General features: G+C 27.9%; 2 protein-coding genes across 2 annotated transcripts; both read right to left on the bottom strand.

The window, feature by feature from the left end:
* Positions 1-1,063: 1,063 nt before the first annotated feature.
* LOC102608220 (agamous-like MADS-box protein AGL80) lies at positions 1,064-1,950 on the bottom strand. The gene has a single exon (XM_006493863.4). It carries the CDS (start codon positions 1,926-1,928, stop codon positions 1,215-1,217), a length of 714 nt encoding a protein of 237 aa, XP_006493926.2. The 5' UTR covers positions 1,929-1,950; the 3' UTR covers positions 1,064-1,214.
* Positions 1,951-2,110: 160 nt separating this feature from the next.
* Positions 2,111-21,874, bottom strand: LOC127899790 (uncharacterized). The gene is made up of 3 exons (XM_052433910.1): positions 21,774-21,874; positions 2,897-3,792; positions 2,111-2,118 (listed from the first exon to the last, which is right to left on the bottom strand). The coding sequence occupies exons 1-3, from the start codon at positions 21,872-21,874 to the stop codon at positions 2,111-2,113; spliced, it is 1,005 nt and encodes a 334-aa protein (XP_052289870.1).
* Positions 21,875-21,891: the final 17 nt, after the last annotated feature.

Genomic DNA, 21,891 nt, shown 5'->3' on the forward strand with positions numbered 1-21,891 from the left:
TAAGAAACTGATAATTTGAGAGAATATATATCATTATCAGCTAAACTCCCAAACCCTTCATTTATGTTGTGTGTGTGTGTATGTGTGTCCCATATCCATTGCAATTCGGACCTAAGATCTCATATTCATTTACAAGAATTAAATCAGTTTTAATTGGTAGAGTTTCGCAAAATTGTGGTACAAGACAATTAAATGTATAATTCTACAATTATTAAAGATCATGAAAAAAAAAGATAAATTTATAGAGTAATATACATCAGCAGGTTGTGTATATATATATATATATGTGTGTGTATATTCATTCAGTTGGTGGCACAATTTGCTACTTCTTTAGTGTATGTATTGAATTCAATATTTTTTAATTATCATAAGTGATCTGTAAAACACCCTATATTCGCCAAGTCCTTTTACAGACATTTTAATAAATAAATAAAAGAAATTGGTACATATGCTACCTAGTACATTAATTGTTTTATTCTACACACGTGACATGTTAAGTAATAAATTCTTTAGTATCAAATTGACCCTTATTATCTCTTGCACTTATAGATCAGGTAACATGAGTACTATGTGATTTGGCCGATATTTTAAATAAGTGAATTTTTTTTTTACAATTAATACATATTTAAGATTTGATTTCTTTACTTTACTTCTAAAACAATGATTTCTTCCAATTAATTACTCTTATTAGTCTTTTGTCATCATCCATTTATTTTCCTTTGGTCTTAACCCTCAGGCAAGTCTTCATTGGCTGGGTTACACACACACACACCCGCACACACATACACATACTATGATCATATACAGAAAACCAGCATGAAAAGAGTATAACATAATTATTTGGGATGTTAGTGAAAAAAAATCTTTATTTAATTACCCCTATCCTAACACATTGAGATGATAAATTTAATATAGTATGTGTATGGATGTCAAAGAAAAACTTATTTTTGGCAAAATTGCAAGTTGCCAATCACACTATCTCGCAAAGATAATCCAATTCACCATGTTCAATGGCCAAACATTATAAAAAAAGAGAATCAATAATAACTGAAATTATCACGATTATCATAACATCTGTGTGAGAAAGTACATAAGATTAACTTATTTAAATACAATAACTTCGAGAAATGTAGAAGGTAGAAAATATTATCTTAATAGACTATCTAAAACAGAACACATGCATTCAGCAAACAAACATCAAATTAAATTATTTGTCAAGGGTAAAAAGGATTAGACCAAAGAGTGCTGTGGCTGCTTTCCCCAAATGGATACATAATTTCTTCACCACCAAACCCCATATGCTCTTGTAGATTCATCAAGTCTAAAAGCCATTGCTGTTTTTGCATAGCTTCCATGCTCATCTGATCAAACCCGGACGATTTGTCCACTTGTTGTTGCGAGGCCTCCCCATTATTTTTCACCAACCCATAATTTGATGAGTTATGAGTTGAAGCACCATTGTTTAGGGTTTCCATCCTCTTACAAATCTCCTTCAAGTTTTGCTCGATCAACCAGCCGAGATCATTCAAATCCATCATGTTAAGATTGAGCAAGGCCTTACCAGTGAGGCTTTGGAACATGACTTGTGTTATCTCCTTTTCGCGGTTATCTTTTCTCTGTTTCTTGAGCTGTTCATTGGCTTTTGCAATCCTTTGCCTCAAGAAACTATCTTGATTCACCATCTTCTTGCTTTGTTCCATCTCAGGCATCTTCTTGAATTGCGAAAGCACACGTTGGACTCCCAATGGGGAAGGCCACACTTCAGGCTGAGAATCATAGGGACTAAAAATGATGGCACAAGCATCAATCCCACATAAGGTGCTAAGTTCACTCACCTTCTTCAATAGACCTTTCTTTCTTTTCTTGAAGGTTGCTTTTCTTGCAGAATCATTGGATATGTAGGCAAGTTTCACCTTCTTTCTTGTCATGGCTACAAATAGGAATATTGAAGCCTTTTCTTTGTTTTCTCTTACCCTATACGGCTTATGCTATATATAGAGTTTAAGAGATACCATAATTATTGTCATATGATTATAGAGTTGCAAATCCTTGTTGTACATATTTATGACAATTAATTGAAAACCCACTAAATGGGGCGCTCTTGTAACTTCTATTTGGCTAAAATCAATATAATAAGGAAAATTCTATAACAAAGTATCCCAAACCATATCTTTATAATGGAAATATAAAAACATGTAATGATTTTTTTCCTCATTTTGTCCATTAAATATTATTTGATGTGATATTTTATTTATTGTCACCATTAATTATCATAATAAAAGTAATGACTCTTCGTAACATAAAAATTTTATAATTACTGTCAAAGAATAACAATAAAATAATCTTTCATGATTTATAAACTAAAGTTAATTAGGAATATGTGTTAGATTTAACTTTTATGAAATTAACAAAGTGACATTTGAAAATAAGCTTGTGAAAGTTAAATTTTATAAGGTTCAGATAATTTTCTACCATGTCAATAAAATTTTAAAAATATAAATGATTTTCTACCATTATTTTTTATTTTTATTTTTACCTACAAATATTGTGTACCATTGATTAAATCCAATGGTGCACAATTAAAAACATAATTGATGCTATAAAAAAATTACAGCATCATACAAGAACACTTATTAATGTCATTATTATTATTATTATTTGATTTTATTATTATTAGTTATTAAAATATTATTATAATATAATTTATAGTGTTATAAATAATTTGTTACTACTACTACTACTATAATTTTATTTATTTTATTATTATTAATATTATTACTACTACTACTACTACTACTACTACTACTACTACTACTACTACTACTACTACTACTACTACTACTACTACTACTACTACTACTACTACTACTACTACTACTACTACTACTACTACTACCACTACTACTGCTACCGCTACCACTACCACTACCGCTACTGGTACTGCTACTGGTACTGCTACTGGTACTGCTGCTGCTGCTGCTACTGCTACTACTGCTGCTACTGCTACTACTGCTACTGCTACTACTACCACTACCACGACTACCACTACCACTACTATTACTCCTACTGCTACTACTACTGCCATTACTGCTACTACTACCACTACCACTACCACTACCACTACTACTACTGCTAGTGCTACTGCTACTGCTACAGCTACTGCTACTGCTACTGTTACTGCTACTGCTACTGCTACCATTACTACCGCTACTACCGCTACCGCTACGGCTACTGCTACTGGTACTGGTACTGCTACTGGTACTGCTACTGCTACTGCTACTGCTACTGCTACTGCGACTGCTACTACTACCACTACTACCACTACCACTACTACCGCTACTACCACTACCACGACTACCACTACCACTACTACTACTCCTACTGCTACTGCTACTACTACTACTACTACTGCTACTACTGCTACTACTGCTACTACTGCTACTACTGCTACTACTGCTACTACTACTACTACTACTACCACTACCACTACCACTACCACTACCACTACCACTACCACTACCACTACTGTTACTCCTACTGTTACTCCTACTGCTACTGCTACTGCTACTGCTACTGCTACTGCTACTGCTACTACTACTACTACTACTACTACTACCGCTACCGGTACTGCTACCGGTACTGCTACTGCTACTGCTACTGCTACTGCTGCTGCTGCTCCTGCTACCGCTACCGCTACTGCTACTGGTACCGCTACTGGTACTGCTACTGCTACTGGTACTGCTACTACTGCTGCTGCTACTGCTACTCCTATTGCTGCTGCTGCTGCTGCTACTAGTAATTTGATAGAAAATGAGGTAAATTAATGATGGAGTTGTAAATTAGAAGAAAAAAGTGTAAACAAAACAAAAACTTAGAAAAATGACATAAAACTTGTAAATTGACATTAAATGTGAAATGAAAAAAAAAAACTTGTAAACTACACATAAAACTAGTAAATTGATGGGGAAATGGGTAAATTAATGTTTGAGTTATAAATTGCAAGAACTTGTAAACAAAACAAAAACTTGTAACTGTTACATAAAACTTATAAATCAACATTAACTTGTAAATGTTGCATAAAACTTATAAATCACACATAAGATTAGTAAATGTAATTTGGAACTTGAACAAAAGAGAGTAATTACCTGCTACTTAGGTAACATATTACCTATTTATTTAAAATTAATGGTAGAAATTTTTTATTCACATCTAACGGTCCACGTCCATTATGGCATCAATGTCGTACAAGAAGCAGTTAGTGGAATTGGCGTGTTTTCGTATTGGTTTTGACAAAAATTGTTGTCATTTTCATTGTAAGATTTTCGTGCCTTGAGTTGGAATGGTCATTGGTGACCGAGACAGCATTAGATTAATCAATAGTTAACAAAATTATAGAAATTATGTTACTAATCCAAATCAATAGAAATCATGTGGGGAGATAGATTTTCAGCTTATGGTGAATGACGCCGCGAGTTGTTGTTTAATTAATTCACAACTCCAATAATATTATTCACACAAAGTAATAGGATTGCGTTGGATGTTTCAGGTATTTAATTTGTGAGGATCAAACTAAAAGATATAAAAATATAAAATTTATTGCATTAAGAGACAAAACACCATGTATCTTTATCCAAGAGAAAATTTAAAATATATCATAGAAATTATGTTAGTCATATAACAAGTTAATAATGTTGTGACATGTGCATATTTATTTTTAAAAATCATAATACAAATAGTGGTTATATTAAATTCAATTACACATGTCATGCATGCATCAATTCACTATAATATATCAGAGGCATTCTAGAATTTCTTATGAAGATTTGGCAGATAATAGAATTGTGTTAATTTATTCATAAGGGTAGTGAATTAACTTGACTTTGTAAAAGATAAACAAATAAAAAGTAAGTTTAAAGTAAGGATAGATGTGCAAATAGCACTATATATATAAAATTTTCCAATTCAAGATTTTAGCATGTGGAAAAGTCTAGAAAAAATTGATAAACTCTGCAGTTTCATAGTGTTAATGTTATAATACTTTAAAACCGTGAGTTTTTAAAATTTTTCTGAATTTTTCGACACTTTAAAATTTCTGAACAGAAAACTATTATATCCAGACACACGGTGTTATCCACAGTGCATTAATATCTAGTAAGCTGGTTATAACTAGAAGCAATGCACCTGCTTCGACTACAAATTTAATTGTTTATTGTATGTGATGTGTGCAGTGTGCAGTCTTTTCTATGCGAAATTTTTATGAGTTGGCCAACCATTTTTTCGGTCACTTAGTTAAGATGGTTGTGGAAGAAGGTTATGGTGGATATTAGGATCCCTCGAAGTTACATGCATGTACCTTACAACCCTCTCACATGAATAGTATCCATACACTATTCATGTGAGAGGGTTATAAGGTACATGCATGTAACTTAGCATTACCCTTATTATTATTATATTTGGCAATTAATTTCTAACCTTCTCCAACGGCCTTGTTCACTCCAAAGTCAATTGAAATCACATCATGTTCCATTGAAATGGCAAATCAATGGGTCAATATGTGGTATCTCTTGTATTTTTCAGGAAAAATAAAAATAAAAATACATTTTAAACTCCACTACATGGATTGAGTAAATTTCGGGCACAACAAAGTTATCGTAAAATAAAATATTTTATAGTTATTCAACAATTGAAATGCAAAAGTTACATGTCAAAGCGCCATTTGGGCTTGTAGCCGAAAGAGTTATACTCATGCCTTTAACATAAGTTCAACTAATGAGTTCGCGTCTATGTTCATTCCTTTTGGCCAATAGTAGATTTACCTTTAAAAATTAGTGAGAGTAGATTTTTGAGTTAAATATTTAGCAAACTTCTAGATTATACTACAAGTGTCTGTATCTAGAGTCTTAATAGATTTCAAATTATATATATATATATATATATATATATATATATATATATATATATATATATATATATATATATATATATATATATCAAAGGAAAATATAAATTTAATTCACGAAGGTCAAAGGGAAATATAAATTTAATTTATGAGATTTAAATTATTAATTTTTTTAGCTCTGCTAACTAGTTGATTTGGTAAAATTTCTTATGTAAAAAACAAAAAACAAAAATTTTGGTTTCAAACTCACAAGGACATTTTTTGTTACATTTAAACTCAATTGTATCCCACTAATTGAAAAAAAAAATTATTATTACCGTCTCCCTCAATTAAATTTAAAGCACAATATATTTGATATTCCATCAAAATAAAATATTTTATGGTTTTTCAACATTTGAAAACACTATGGGTAGAAATTAGTTGTAAAATTTAATTCATTAAATTCAAATAATTCATTTTTATGTGGTAAAACATCTATTTTTCCTTGTATATATAATATATATTTTAGGGTTCCTCTATGATGCTATAAAAAATTTACAGCATTAATAATGTATTAATTGTAAACCATTAGATTTAATTAATGGTGTACAATATTTATACTAAAAAAATAATTTAAAAATAATAGTAAACAGTTTGTTAACCGTTCAAGTGGGTGGAGAATTTTTGTAAAATAATTGTAACCACCCTTAGAGTTTGAAATAATTTCACTTAAATAGTATATTGTATTTAAAATTACATTTCAGCCCTCCTTTAAATTTGTAATATGATAATCTTTTTTAAATAAATCTTCCAAAATCAATTACCATTAAGTATAAAATATAATATCAAGTAGGTTATTTAACACAAAGTCTTATAATAATTTGTATTATATGAATTTAACTACAAACCATTAATACCTAAACAATAATGATAATAGAAGACATTTCAATAAACTATTTTATATATGTTTTATTAATAATACTGTATGAGTCACAACAAGTGAGAAATATTTTATTCACCAATTATTATTGAAAAATATATATGTCTATATAACTATAGAGTGAGAAATATTTTGATTTAAAATTTTAACAAAAAATTAACTATTTATTTCATGCAATTCAATGGTGGAGGATATAACATTATGAAATGTTGATTTGACTTTTAATATCAATCATTAGATTATGATATATTAGTGGCTCAAACATTGTGTCAAAATTTTAAGTTAAAGTATCACAAACCATATCTTTATAATGGAAATATAAAAACATGCAATGATTTTTTTACTCATTTTGTCCATTAAATATTATTTGATGTGATATTTTATTTATTATCACTATTAATTATCATAATAAAGCTACGTTTGGCATGCATAATTAAATTGAATTGACTATAAGAACTGGATTGGATTAGGTTAGATTGGATTAGTCTGGATTATTTATAATGTTGTCCTATGTTTGGTACGATACAAGATTAATACTGGATTAGACTATGTCAAATAAAATACAAGTGAAGTTAAATAGTATTTAATTAGAATAATTAAATTTATTTAAATTATATGTTTTCATATATGATATATTTTGCCAATTAAATAAAATATTATTAAAATAATTAAATATAAAATTATTTATTTATCAAAATTACATAATATTCAAATGATAAATGGGATGTTTCTTAATAATAATTTTGTTAATACATATAATATACTATTAATTAATTATTTAACATTAAATATTAATACAAATAAATAAATGAAAGAAGATGTCTTAGGTAAAATAAAAAATAAATTACTTAATTTTTATGAAACCACGAATAAAAATTAAATAGATAAATAATAACAATACATAAATAAATAAAAATAAATCATAAGAAGACAAACATTGTTTAGTCCAATCCTCCTTAAACCCATGAAAAAATGAGGATAACTAATCCTATAACTGTAGGAGTAAATTTGAATTTAGTCCACTTAATCTAATCCAAGTTTGTTTGCCAAACATGGGATTAGATATGTTATCCAAACAATTAGTCTAATCTCACACCTTGTCCTACTCCCAAACATGACCTAAAAGTAATGACTCTTTGTAACATAAGAATTTTATAATTACTATAAAAGAATAACAATAAAATAATCTTTCATGATTCATAAACTAAAGTTAATTAGAAATATGTGTTAGATTTAACTTTTATGAAATTAACAAAGTGACATTTGAAAATAAAATGAAAACAAGCTTGTAAAAGTTAAATTTTATAAGGCTCAAATAATTTTCTACCATGTTAATAAAAATTTAAAAATGTAAATTTCTTTCACTTTTTTTCCCATGTAAATATTATCAGAGGTAATATTTTATTGATTGTCACTATTAACTATCATAATAAAAGTAATGACTTTTCATAACATAAAATTTTATAATTACAATCCAAGGATATCAATAAAATAATTTTTCACGATTCATAAACTAAAACTCATTAGGAATATATATTCGATTTAACTTTTATGAAATTAACAAAGTAATATTTAAAAATAAAATGAAAATATATAAGCTTATAAAACTTAAAACTCCCACCATGTAAGGATATTAACGGTAAGATAAATATAAAGTACAGGAAATAAGTATGTTAAATGGGTGTTAAAAATGATACATACTTCATGATCAATTATACAATAGCCCTTAATATTATATAAAATAATGATTATTTTAATTTACGATATTAAATTTTATTAAAACATGTCTGATCAAGTAATTTTTATGTTACAAGCAATCTCAACAATGAGTTTATTGATGTAACTATGACATTTACTTAACTATATGTACTTAGTTGTGTTATTTATTAGTGTTATATCATATATAAATTTTGTAATTGCAACTTATTTATTTGATTTGTGTTAAATAACCTACCATTATATTTTATACTTAGAGGTAATAGATTTTGGAAGATTTATTTAAAAAAAATTATCACATTTCAAATTTAAAGGGGGATTGAAAAATAATTTTAAATAAAATATGCATTTAAGTGAAATTATTTCAAACTTTAAGGGTGGTCATAGTTATTTTACAAACTTCTCCACCCCTTACACGTTTGTTAACCGTTTACCATTATTTTTTATTTTTTATTTTAACCTACAAATATTGTGTACCATTGATTAAATCCAATGGTGCACAATTAAAAACATTATTGATGCTGTAAAAAAATTACAGCATCATAGAGGAACCCTATATTTTAATACTGACATACTATTGAGGTAATTTTTAAACCTTAGAGGGCCTGTGTGTGTAAGGATTCTCCCACTAGAGTAAAGGAGGTCCATTGGTTTTGTATAGATAATATTTGAAGTTATAAAAATGACACCATCATCTTGCTCTGGATTTTTGTTTTAATGTTAAATTAACTTCAACAACAAACATGAGCTCACAAAAATTTATCTCCTTAAACAAAGAGAATTAAGGTTTGTAAACATAAGATGAAGGCCAAAGAACATAGATGAGATAACAAATCCAATGATAATTCTTCTATAATCACCGAATGAACAAAAGAGTCATTCTCGGTATGCTTGGATCGCAATTATCAAAGCTATTTAATAAATAATTTAATTTGATTGATAAAAATAAAGTTCTTATAGAGGGACGCATATAAGAAATTAAGGATGGGCATGGTCAGTTCAATTTTTTTATTGAATCCGGTTGAATTGAATTAAGTTATTCAAAAATTTAAACCAGACCAAACTCAATTTGGTTCGATTTTTTCTATTTAAATCATTTGTATTTGTCGTTTCTTTTTTTGGAGGGGGGTGTTTATAGATTAAACTGATTGTTTTTTTTTTGGGAAAATATCTACCGTTCACCCGTTTTTTACACCTTTTTCAAAAATACACAATTCCTTCATTTTTTGGCTGGAATCCACCTAAAGTTACATTTTTTTTCACTTTTCCACTTCCGTTTGTAATCCGTTAAGAAAACTAACGGAAACTTTAAAAAATGACCATTTTACCCCCAAAACGAAAATTACAATTTCACCTTAAAAATTATAAAAAATAATCAGATTAAATCTAATAATTTTTCCCATCGGTCAATAAAGAAATTAATTTCACAACCATCAAATACATGTTTTTTTTTTAAAATATGTCGGTAATTAGAATGCTAAATTATAACAGTAGTATTAAAAATAGCCCAATCTCACAAACCATCAATTAAATTTAAGATAAGTAAAGTTTTATTATTCATTGAGTTATAATCTCTAGTAGTTAAGATTTTTTTGTACTTCATTAATGTACCAATAATGATATTCATCATTAAATCTTATTATTTTTGGCATTTTTTTAGGGTGAAATTGTAATTTTCGTTTTAGGGGTAAAATGGTCATTTTTTAAAGTTTCCGTTAGTTTTCTTAACGGATTCCAAACGGAAGTGGAAAAGTGAAAAAAAATGTAACTTTAGGTGGATTCCAGCCAAAAAATGAAAGAATTGTGTATTTTTGAAAAAGGTGTAAAGAATAGATGGACGGTGGATATTTTCCCTTTTTTTTTTCAAATTTAAAATCGAACTGAAATTATCAATCCGGTTTAGTTCGGTTTTCAGATGCAATTCGTCGGGTATTTTGCCCACACCCATTACGAAACAGATGCGTTATTGGGCTTTAATTATAAGTTGTTTCTATTGGGCTTATATATCTATTTTGTCGCCCTGAGCTATTGCCACCCCTCAATTAATTTACAATCGTATCCCTCATTTGAAAGGCATATAATTTCTTCCCGTAGCAAACCCACACTCTTCTACACCATAATTTATATATACATCGGTAGAATTCATTAATCTCTCTTTTCTATTGACATGAAAATTAATCTTCCATAATTGATTCAAAGCAATCTAAAATTTAAATAACTACTTTCTTGAACATAAACCACTTTAATCACAATTCAATAATATTCATAAAAGCCCATCAGCTTATTTGTATCTCATAGTTGGACATTCATGATGGCCTATCACAAATCCACCGTGGATCATTCAACAAACCATAGTGAATAGACTTCATTTTTTAGAACAGTTCAAGAAAATCAATAAATCTAACAATATGAAACTAATCAGACCTAAGTTTTTAGTACTGTGAAGAGTTCAAGAAAAACTTTTTAGAAAGGATTTGTTCCGGAAGAGTGAATAAAAGTTATTTCTGTAAGTTACGTAGGTGTCAAAAGAAATAACGAGATATTCTTATTTGTTCATTGGGGTTTAGTTAGAGGATGAAACTCATTGAGCGAATAAGATGAGAAATTATGTAGTTACCCGAATGTGCCAAAGGGATGGGCTATAAAAAATTAGAATATAATATAAATTCCAACCGCATTATCTTTGGTCACGTTACATTATCTCTGCATTATCAAAAATGCGCTAGAATTAATTATTTAACATTATCTTGGTCATAGCTTTGGAGGATAGTCGCTTGAATCGTGACTCTTCACCTCCCATGTAATTGAATTAGTAAAAACTTAAATAAACATGGTTATTGATAAAGCGATACTATATTCTACTATCTAATAGATGAATTCTATCTTAGCTGAAACTAGAGGCGGCCAATGGGCTAAACCACACGAGGCACGGCACGGTAGGAGGACGTTTTGGTAGAGCACGCGATACGGCACAGTACGCACGTGGGCTGAGCTGGTTTTAGAATTTTAAGCACTTGGGTCTTAAAAGTATGACACGATTAGAGATGAGGTAAAGCATGGTACGCAAAAAAACATGCAATAAGCACGTTTCATTTTTTAATGAAAGTAAACTTAAAATTTTATGATTTTATAAATAACTTGAAATTGAATTTTTTAATATATTTTCTTAGCTCAATTTTTTTAAATTTATTTAATTCTTAGTTTAAAAAAATAATTGATTTATGTTTATAATTTATTAAATAAATAATTGATATCATGATTTTAATAAATACAATTATAAATATCATGATTTTATAAATCTGTATTAATATTATTATAAACTATGATATATGACTCTACGTAATTCCAAGTTAACAATTAAGTTAACCCTTAAAAAAATGTTGTTGTTGTTGTTGTTGTTAAGTACTAAAAAATAATTATAATACCATAGAGTCAAATTTAGTAACTAATATTATATTCTCCTATTATTATTAATTTATTATTATTAAATATGGACTTGAGTTTTGAATTTTTGATTCTATTAAATTTGAATAAAGGCACATGGATCCAAAAAAAGTACACAGGCTTAAAAAAATAAGACAACAATTTAGCATGTGCTCTTAAAAAAAGAAAAAAGCTTAGTGGGCTTTTTTTACTAGGCACGGCACGGCACGGCATGCCCCATGGCACGGCATGAGTGGGCATGGCACATGTGCTGGGCTGGGCCTAAGTAAAAACAATTAGGTACAGTACAACATGAAACACATGGTGGGCATGACACGACACGAGCACGAGCACGCTGGGCTTCCTTTGATAGGCCAGGCCGGCACGGCACAGCTTGTTGGGCATCTCTAGCTGAAACTCAAATTGAGACTCCTTAATTAGATATAATAGTGCGTGATTAAATAATTATATAATAGAAATATGGCGAGAGTGAATTTAGATCTAATGTTGAGGTGAGTTGTGCTAATCTTTTATCATGCAACCATTTGTAGTAGTGTATAGCCAATATTAAATTATCAAATATATTATTTCTTATCTAATAATTATTAATTACAATATTTAAAATACTTAGCTGACAAATGAATCAAAAAAATTTAGTGAAAGTTGTCTCATGAAAAACACTTCTCTTATAGATAAATAACAGGATAAATATTCGTTTAATTATTATATTTTGATTTAAATATATTAATCCTTATAGTTTGAAAGATATCTTAAAACACACCTACTATTAAATATGTAACACTCTTAACTTTATTTTTCTTTGCCGTTACAATAATAATACTTTGCTACAATCTTAAAAGTATTAATTTATTTATCAATAAAAAAAGTTAATTAACAAATTGACCAATAATCATCAATCTAAAAGAATTAGTATTTTTGCGTACTAATCTTTTTTATAATTATTTATAAATTAATTACTAACAATCAACTTCAAGTTATACTTAATACCTTAATGTCTAGCTAATAATTATCTTTAAAGTATTTAAGTTACCAAATTAACCCCAAACATAAAATAATAATAAAGAATTTACTTTAATTTTTTATTTTATTATTAATTTAATAGTAGGAGCATCTTGAGATTTTTTCAAAATATAAATAATAAACAACCACTTAAAATCAAAATATAAGAATTAAATTAGGGAAGGCAATGGGGAGGGTAAGGGAGGGGACTGACACCCCGTACACATCCCCGATATTTTGCATATGTCCACATCACCTCCCCATCCCTATCAAAATTGCGTAAATGGATCCTCATTTCCTCTCCGAATAATAAAAGATGATCACCGAGAGTTCTTGATTCCAAGAAACCTCAAATAACTAATACATTTTTAATTTTTAAATTTAATTTAATGTATTAAAATAAAAAAAAATTAAATAAAAGCAAAGTTTGGATGTTATTGCTTTGGTTTTTGCTTTAGTTTTTATTTTATAAGACAAAAATTTTGGGGTAAGACCTTTTGGATAAGGCCTAATTGAATAGTAATTCAAGACTACAATTTGTATAAATATTTTGACATGTGTTATTTATACTAATATTTAATATTTTATAATTTAAAATTTATTATTTATTCATTATTATTTTTTTAAAATAAAAACAAAATTAAAAATCAAAATAGAGAATTGAGAAGGAGATGAGAATTGAAGTTCATCCCCGTCTTTTCTTAAAAAAGAAATTGAGTAAAAAATCATCTTCGTTCATTTTCAAATAATAAATTAAGTATAAAATCCTTCCCATACTGCCCTCATACCATCCCCAAATGAAAAAAAAAACCATTGAGAGCCCGTCTCCCCCAAAATTTCTGCCATCCCTAAATTAAACCAATATTTATGATAAATAATGTAAACATATCTCTATCTTCGTGTCGTTATTGTTTCATTTTCATCATGCACAAATCAGACCTCAGACATGACGTAAGCAGAATACTTTTTATTCCATTCTGTGTCCTATAACGACACAGGAGAGTGGAATCTAAATTAATTATTTAATTATAGGCCTCCATTAATAATTCTCTGATCACGTTTTATGTTCTATTTTTAAACTGAAAACGCAGTAATGTTCTTGTACTATTTTAGTAGCCAAATTAACCACAATAAGCATTTAATTCTCACTTTTAAAAAATAAACAAGATGAATTGGAAAATTGCCGGCCCACGTCCTTCAAAATTGTAAACCGAGGCAGTCTCTATCTCAAATTCCCAATTTTAAATATCAGGGCATATATATTTTCTTTTCCCTCCCACATTAAATTTAAATAAACATAACACAAAATTATTAAATTAATATCAATAAACGCAATTGCATTTATATCTTGACTTGACTTACAATATCAAATCACACATCTTAGTTAATTAAATTCCAATGTTTCAAAGTCTTGGTCAAACATTCAAACTCACAATGGTGCCGCAGTCACGGCGCATTTTAGGGTATTGTATGCGAAGGTTATGTTTCATTTTAATTCCATCAAGAGAAATTATCAAATAACTCCCCAAAGATTGAACAGTAATTTACTCACAGACCAAAATACTAAATTAAGCACACATCTCCCCTCTTTTTAACACTCTTCGGCACAAGAGCTTAACACAGTCTTATACAATTTATTTATTGATAGGAATTGCTTGTACAAATTATTTGTGTAGAAATGATGTTGTTACTAAATAATTGGTTGGTTGATTATTTCTTGGCCTAAGCAGTTAATTTTCATTTATTATGCGGAATTTTATTTTTTCATTCCCATAATAGTTTAAAACTCATTCGCTTCCATACAATATAATTGTACAAAAATTTATGTTCCTAGCATTACTCTTACTTATATGAGTTTGTCCTCATGTCAAGTACGTGGTAACGATAACTGTTAATTATGTTAATCATTTAGTAAATTTTAAGATACCACCTTTTCATTATTTCACTTAACACCCTATTTTACTTATTGGTAAATCACACCAGTTGCACTATGACAAATTTATAGTTTTATATCCATGAATGTTGTATGAAAATATTAAATATATTACAAATTTTCCTTTTTTTTTTGGTATTACTAGCATATATTGATAGAAGTTTGCTGAGACCATATCAATTTAGTTCTTAGGGCCCATTTGGGATTACTTTTGGGAGGATTAAAAGTGATTTTGAAAATGTAATATCTAATTTTAGTGTTTGGTAAAAAAAATCAAAATTATTTTCTTTAAAATCAGCCCATCCTACACCTGATTTTAAAAAGTAAGGACGGAGTAGGTTTTAAATTCTGATTTTAAAAATTAATTTTATTCTTTAATACAATTTCATAAATATCCTTAAAATTATTACCTAAACCCAAAATTATCCTTATTCAAATTGGAAACAAAATCAATATTTTAATAAATTTTTGTTATAATTCATTAGTATAATTTTATTAATATCAATTTGTTGATCGAATTATTTTAAGATAAAAAATAAAAAATTAAATCAATATATTATAGATTTTATTTTTAGTTAAAATTATTATAATTCACAACTAAAAATATTTTATGTACATGTTTTTATATGTATAAGTAAATTTTAGCATGTATTATGTGTATTTTAGTTATTTATTTTCTCTCAGCAGTTTAACAATGAAAAATGCTACTGGAGTTTCACCAAACAAATGAAAGTAGTAAGGATGAGAAAAATGAAAGGAAAGAAAAAAATTATTGGAGTCATGCACATGAAAGAAAAAAAAATAAAGAAAAAGACAAAAAATGAGTAAAGATAAGGAAGAAACAAATGAAAGGAAAAGACGAAGGAATAAAGATAAGAAAAAATTGAAAGAAAAGATAAAGAGAAATGAATAAGTAAATTTTAGCATGTATTATGTGTATTTTAGTTATTTATTTTCTCTCAGCAGTTTAACAATGAAAAATGCTACTGGAGTTTCACCAAACAAATAAAAGGAGTAAGGATGAGAAAAATGAAAGGAAAGAAAAAAATTATTGGAGTCATGCACATGAAAGAAAAAAAAATAAAGAAAAAGACAAAAAACGAGTAAAGATAAGGAAGAAACAAATGAAAGGAAAAGACGAAGGAATAATGATAAGAAAAAATTGAAAGAAAATGAAAAATAAAAAAATGAAAATGGCATTATCGTAATTTATATACGATAGCATGTCTTATAATTTGTTTAACTAACACGTCTTGTAATTTGTTTAACTAACATGTTTAATTTAGGAAAACTATTAATTTATTTAGACCTATTAAGTCATTTCAATTATTTTTTTATTTTTTATTTTTCAATGATTAGTCATACATCAACTATTTTTTTCATTTTCCAATGATTAGTCATTCATCAACTACTTTTTTTAGTCTCACAATATTGTTACAAGAATATTCTATTAAGGTAGGGGTATTTTCATACTTTAATGAGTCAACAGTTATCAATGGTTAAAGATAACAAGTTTTGGAGGTAACTTGATGTTTTCAATAGTAAGAGAGACGATTTGAAGATTCACTTCATGAGGGGTAGGTCGAAATTAACCAAAAACAAAAAAACGAAAAAACATCGGTACCAAAAGAAATAATGAAATATTCTTATTTGTCATTGGGGTTTATTCATAGGATGAAACCTATTGAGTGAAAAAGATGAGAAATTATATGGATACTTGATCGTGCCAAAGGGATGGGCTATCAAAAATTAGAATATGATATAAATTCCAACCGCATTATCTTTGGTCATATTACATTGTCTGTGCATTATCAAAAACGCGCAAGAATAGTTATTTAACATTATCTTGGTCACAGCTTTGGAGGATAGTCACTTGATTTGTGACTCTTTATCTCCCATGTAATTGAATTAGTTAAAACTTAAATAAACATGATTATTGATAAAGCGATACTGTATTCTACTCCTTAATTTAGATATAGTAGTATGTGATTAAATAATTATATAACACAGGTATGGTGAGAGTGAATTTGGATCTAATGTTGAGTTGAGTTGTACTAATCTTCTGTCATGCAACCATTTATAATAGTGTATGGCCAAGATCAATTATCAAATATATAATTTCTTAACTAATAATTAATAATTACAATGTTTAAAATACTCAGCTCACAAGTGAATCCAAAATTTAGTGAAAGTTGTCTTATGTAAAACATTTCTCTTATAGATAAATAACATGATAAATGTTCGTTTAGTCATTATATTTTGATTTTAAGTGTCCATTTAATCTTTATAATTTGAAAAATATCTTAAAACACCCATACTATTAAATATGTAATATTTTTGCCTTTATTTTTCTTTGCTGTTACAACAATAATACCTTACTACAATCTTGAGGTATTACTTAATTTATCCATAAAAGAAAGTTAATTAGTACTTTTGCATACCATTCTTTTTTATAATTATTTATAAGTAAATTAATAACAATCTACTTAAAGTTATATTTAATGCCTTACTGTCTAGCTAATAATTATCTTCAAAGTATTTAAGTTACCAAATTAATCCTAAACAAAAATAATAATAAAAATTTTACTTTAATTTTATTTTTATTTTAATATTAATTTAATAATAAGAATATTTTAATATATTTTTTAAAAATATAAAGAATAAAAAAATATTTAACGCAAAATGTAAGAAGTAAACCAAGATTTAACCATAAATAATGTAAACATATCTCTATCTTCTTCTTGTTAATGCTTCATTTTCGTCATTCACAAATCAGACATCAGCATGACGTAAATAGAATACTTTTTATTCCATTCTGTGTGCGGTAACGAGACAGGAGATTGGAATCTAAATTAATTATAGGCCTCTCCATTAATATAATTCTCTGATCACGTCTTATGTTTTATTTTTAAATTGGAAACGCAGTAATGTTCTTGTACTATTTTAGTAGCCAAATTAACCACAATAAGTATTTAATTTTCACTTTTAAAAAATAAACAAGATGAATCGTCAAATTGCCAGCCCACGTCCTTCAAAATTGTAAACCGAGGCAGTCTCTATCTCAAATTCCCAATTTAAATATCAAGACTTATTTTTTTTCCCTCCCATATTAAATTTAAATAAACAGAAAACAAACTTATTAAATTAAAATCAGCCAACGCAATTGCATGTATATCTTGACTTGATAATTAAGTTCCAATGTTTCAAAGTCTTAGTCAAACATTCAAACTCACAATAGTGCCGAAGTTACAGGTCATTTTAGATTATCGTATGCGACGGTTCTGTTCATTTTAATTCCATCAAGAGAAATTATCAGATACTTCCACTCAGATTGGACAGTAATTTACTCACAGACCAAAATACTAAATTAAGCACCTATCTCCCCTCTTAACACTCTTCGGCACAAGAGTTTAACGTATGGTGCGTTTGAGAATAAGACTGCTATGGAAAAAAAAAATTGTATCTAGAAAACAAAAGTTAATAATATGTAGTAAAATAAATTTTAAATAATAATTTTGATAAAATTATTAAAAATATAATAGATTCTTCATTAGACAAGTGAAAAATTATATCAACATAACTTTCAAGCTATAGCAGCTAGTGTTTACCAAACAATTTACTACTGTACCTTTTAAATTATTGCTGTCCAACCTCAATTCCAAATGCACCCATAGTTTTCTACAATTTATTTATTGATACAAATTGCTTGTACAAATTATTTGTGTAGAAATGATGTTGTTACTAAATAATTGGCTGGATGATTTTTTCTTGGCCTAAGTAGTTAATTTTAATTTATTATGCAGAATTTTATTTTTTCATTCCAATAATAGTATAAAACACATTCGCTCGCGTACAATATAATTGTACAAAAAATTTATGTTCCTAGCAATACTCTTTACTTATATGAGTTTGTACTCATGAAAAGTACGTAGCAACAGCTGGGACTACAAGAGGTGACGTGGTATCTTCATCTTTCTATTTAAATTTAATAATATATAACCATTAATAATAATTAATTATAAGTCTTAAAACATTTATTTATTTTATTAAGTCAACAATTAAACTTTAGTGGTTTAAAATACATCAACTAATTAATATAAGAAGGAAGGTTCCTTCATCTTCTCTCACCAATGCCACTAAGGCCTAATTTTAATGTCATAATCCCATATTTAATTATGCAATCTTTTGTTTAGTGTCTTTTGGCTTCTTCAAACTCTAAACATTAAGTATTTAAGATTTGTTATGTTTGAGTTTTTTTTTTATTATTTAACCAACATCCTCTTTATAAATATTCTTATAATTTTATTTTTTTGACTTATTTGAAGTTTTAATATTGTGTGCTTCATGGAGTACTCTTTTCTTCATGAGTTGAATAATGATAAAGATAATTAGATGATAAAGGTTAGGCTTTGTAGGATGTGGGAGTTTGTTAATACTAAGAAAAAAGAAGAATTAATTAGTGTGAACATGATTTTTATTAATGAAAATGTCGTATAAAAAATTTATGCTCCCATTGTTTTCTCTAATTTTTTCCCCAATTGTTTTACACTTAATGTAGCATTTTTTTTTCGCAGGAAAATTTAATGCATGCAACAATTAAGAAAAATTTAGTGATAAGATTTAGGCACATGTTGAGTGAGGGTTCTTTGTACAGTGTCAAGAATTTGAAAGTTGTTTCAACTACAGGTGAGTATAGATCACTTTCAAATCAGTATAAGATTATTTTCTTGATTATAAATTCGCTTAAGAGGTTAGAAGAAGGAACTGTTAAGATTTCGATCAATGGATTCTGAGTCATATCTCTGAATTTGATTGATATACGTGTGAATGATAAAACAATCCTCTCAGACTTTTTTTTAATTATTAATGTTTGTTAATCTTTAAATGTATATTAGAAATGATTGATCCTTATAGATGTTGTCGGAAATTTATGTGGTGTGGGTAATATTGAGATCGTTAGAGTTTGTTGGAAAAAAAGATATATAAAAGTTTTAACAAATTAGTAAGTTGAATATAATTTGGAACTTATCAACAACTACAAAAGACATAATGTCTGTACACTTACACTATACACATTAATATATATTTTTAAAATTAACAAAAAAATTAACTTTCATAAATAACATTAGTTTTATAAGGCTTCCTCATCTTAAAAAAAAAAAAAACCAATTCATATTTTTTATCAGTTTCATCAAGTAAAAAATAAGAAAAAAATAATACTAATTTTTTTTTTAAAGCCGCGCGAAGCGTGGTTCTATTTCCTAGTAATAGTATAAAACACATTTGCTCCTGTACAATATAATTGTACAAAAAATTTATGTTCCTAGCAATACTCTTACTTGTATGAGTTTGTACTCATGAAAAGTACGTGCAATAATAACTGTTAATTATGTTAATCATTTAGTAAATTTTAAGATACCACTTTTTCATTATTTTACTTAACACCCTATTTTACTTATTGGTAAATCACATAAGTTACAACATGTATTTATATTTCTTTAATGTTTTAAGTTAACGGCTATAAAAATCTATGAAAAATTTATAGCTTCATACCCATGAAAATTGTTTGAAAATATTAAATATATTACTTTTTTCCTTTTCTTTTTTGGGTATTACTAGCATATATATATTGATAGAAGTTTGGTGCGACCATAGTAATTTAGTTCTTAAAAGAGAGAGAGAGAGAGAGAGATCTTAAACAGTTATTTATTTTGTTTTATGAGAATAGCAAGTGAAAAGAATGAGAAGACAATACTTGCATAATAAAAAATTTATAAGTATTATAAAGTCGTGATAGAAAATTTATATCTAAGCTAATGGGACATGCATATGGTCCCTATACTAGCATATATAGACAATGCGTGTGTCCCATGGCCATCTTTGGAATGCGGAGTATCAAAGGAAGAGTTGAGTACTCCAACAGCAAGTGCGTAGCCTTTGCTGAAGTATCTTGCTCCTGTTAGCTTCCTTAAGGGCACAAACCAACAAAATTAAATTACAAGTTTCAAACCCAAATGACCTGTAATATTTTAGTCAATTTACGGTAGAATCATGAACAATTCTCCTTGGTCATAGACAATTCTCTCTAGCTCCTCAACTTGCATACAAAATAATGTATTACTAGCATATATTGATAGACGTTTAATTTGCTAAGACTATAAAAATTTAGTTCTTCTATTACATCTTGAATATTTAAACTTAAAAATAAGTTGATTAATTTTAAAAAAATTAAAATAGTGGGAGGAAAGAGAGAGACAATTCTTAAGTGGTTTCTTATTTTGTATTATGAGAATAATAAGTGGAAAGAACGAGCATACAATACCTACCTAATAAAAAATTTATAAGTATTACAAAGTTATGATATAAAATTTACATTCAAACTAATGCGATATAAATGTGGATGTGGTCCCCTATACAAATCACTATATGACAGTGAGATAATAAAATAAACAATCATTTAATACATAAAAATTTATTTTAGTATCATGTCATGTACCATATCAATTAAGATATAGATTTTGTTTTATAACTATATACGGATAATGTTAGTGCAAAACCGGTCTTTTCTTTGTTGGATGAGTGGGCAAATCAGATTGTGCTTTATAAAGAAGTGAAGGTTGGTAATGGTATGTGCTTACTTTAGCATTGTGATCGTCTAAATAAAATATTACCAAACCTGAAGCAGATTCATGATAATTCCCATTACTTAAACTGAGTTGTGCCAGCTCAGAACCGTCAGTGTCAACTTGACAACTTCCCATTCGTGCAGACATCAGCGGTCTTTCGCTCAACCGAAGAGATTCCAAATTTTTAAACAAATCGTCCTAAAAAAAAACAATTTTTTTTTTTAAACAAATCGATACGCATTTACACAAATACCCTCAACACGTCTTGCCATAAACACGGTCTTCCCCTCTCCCAAACGACAGCGTTTTGCGACAGAGGAAAGGACAATAACAGTCATTCCAACTATAATCCGTG

The sequence above is a fragment of the Citrus sinensis genome, chromosome 9, assembly GCF_022201045.2.
Source record: "Citrus sinensis cultivar Valencia sweet orange chromosome 9, DVS_A1.0, whole genome shotgun sequence".
Taxonomy (NCBI): Eukaryota; Viridiplantae; Streptophyta; class Magnoliopsida; order Sapindales; family Rutaceae; genus Citrus; species Citrus sinensis.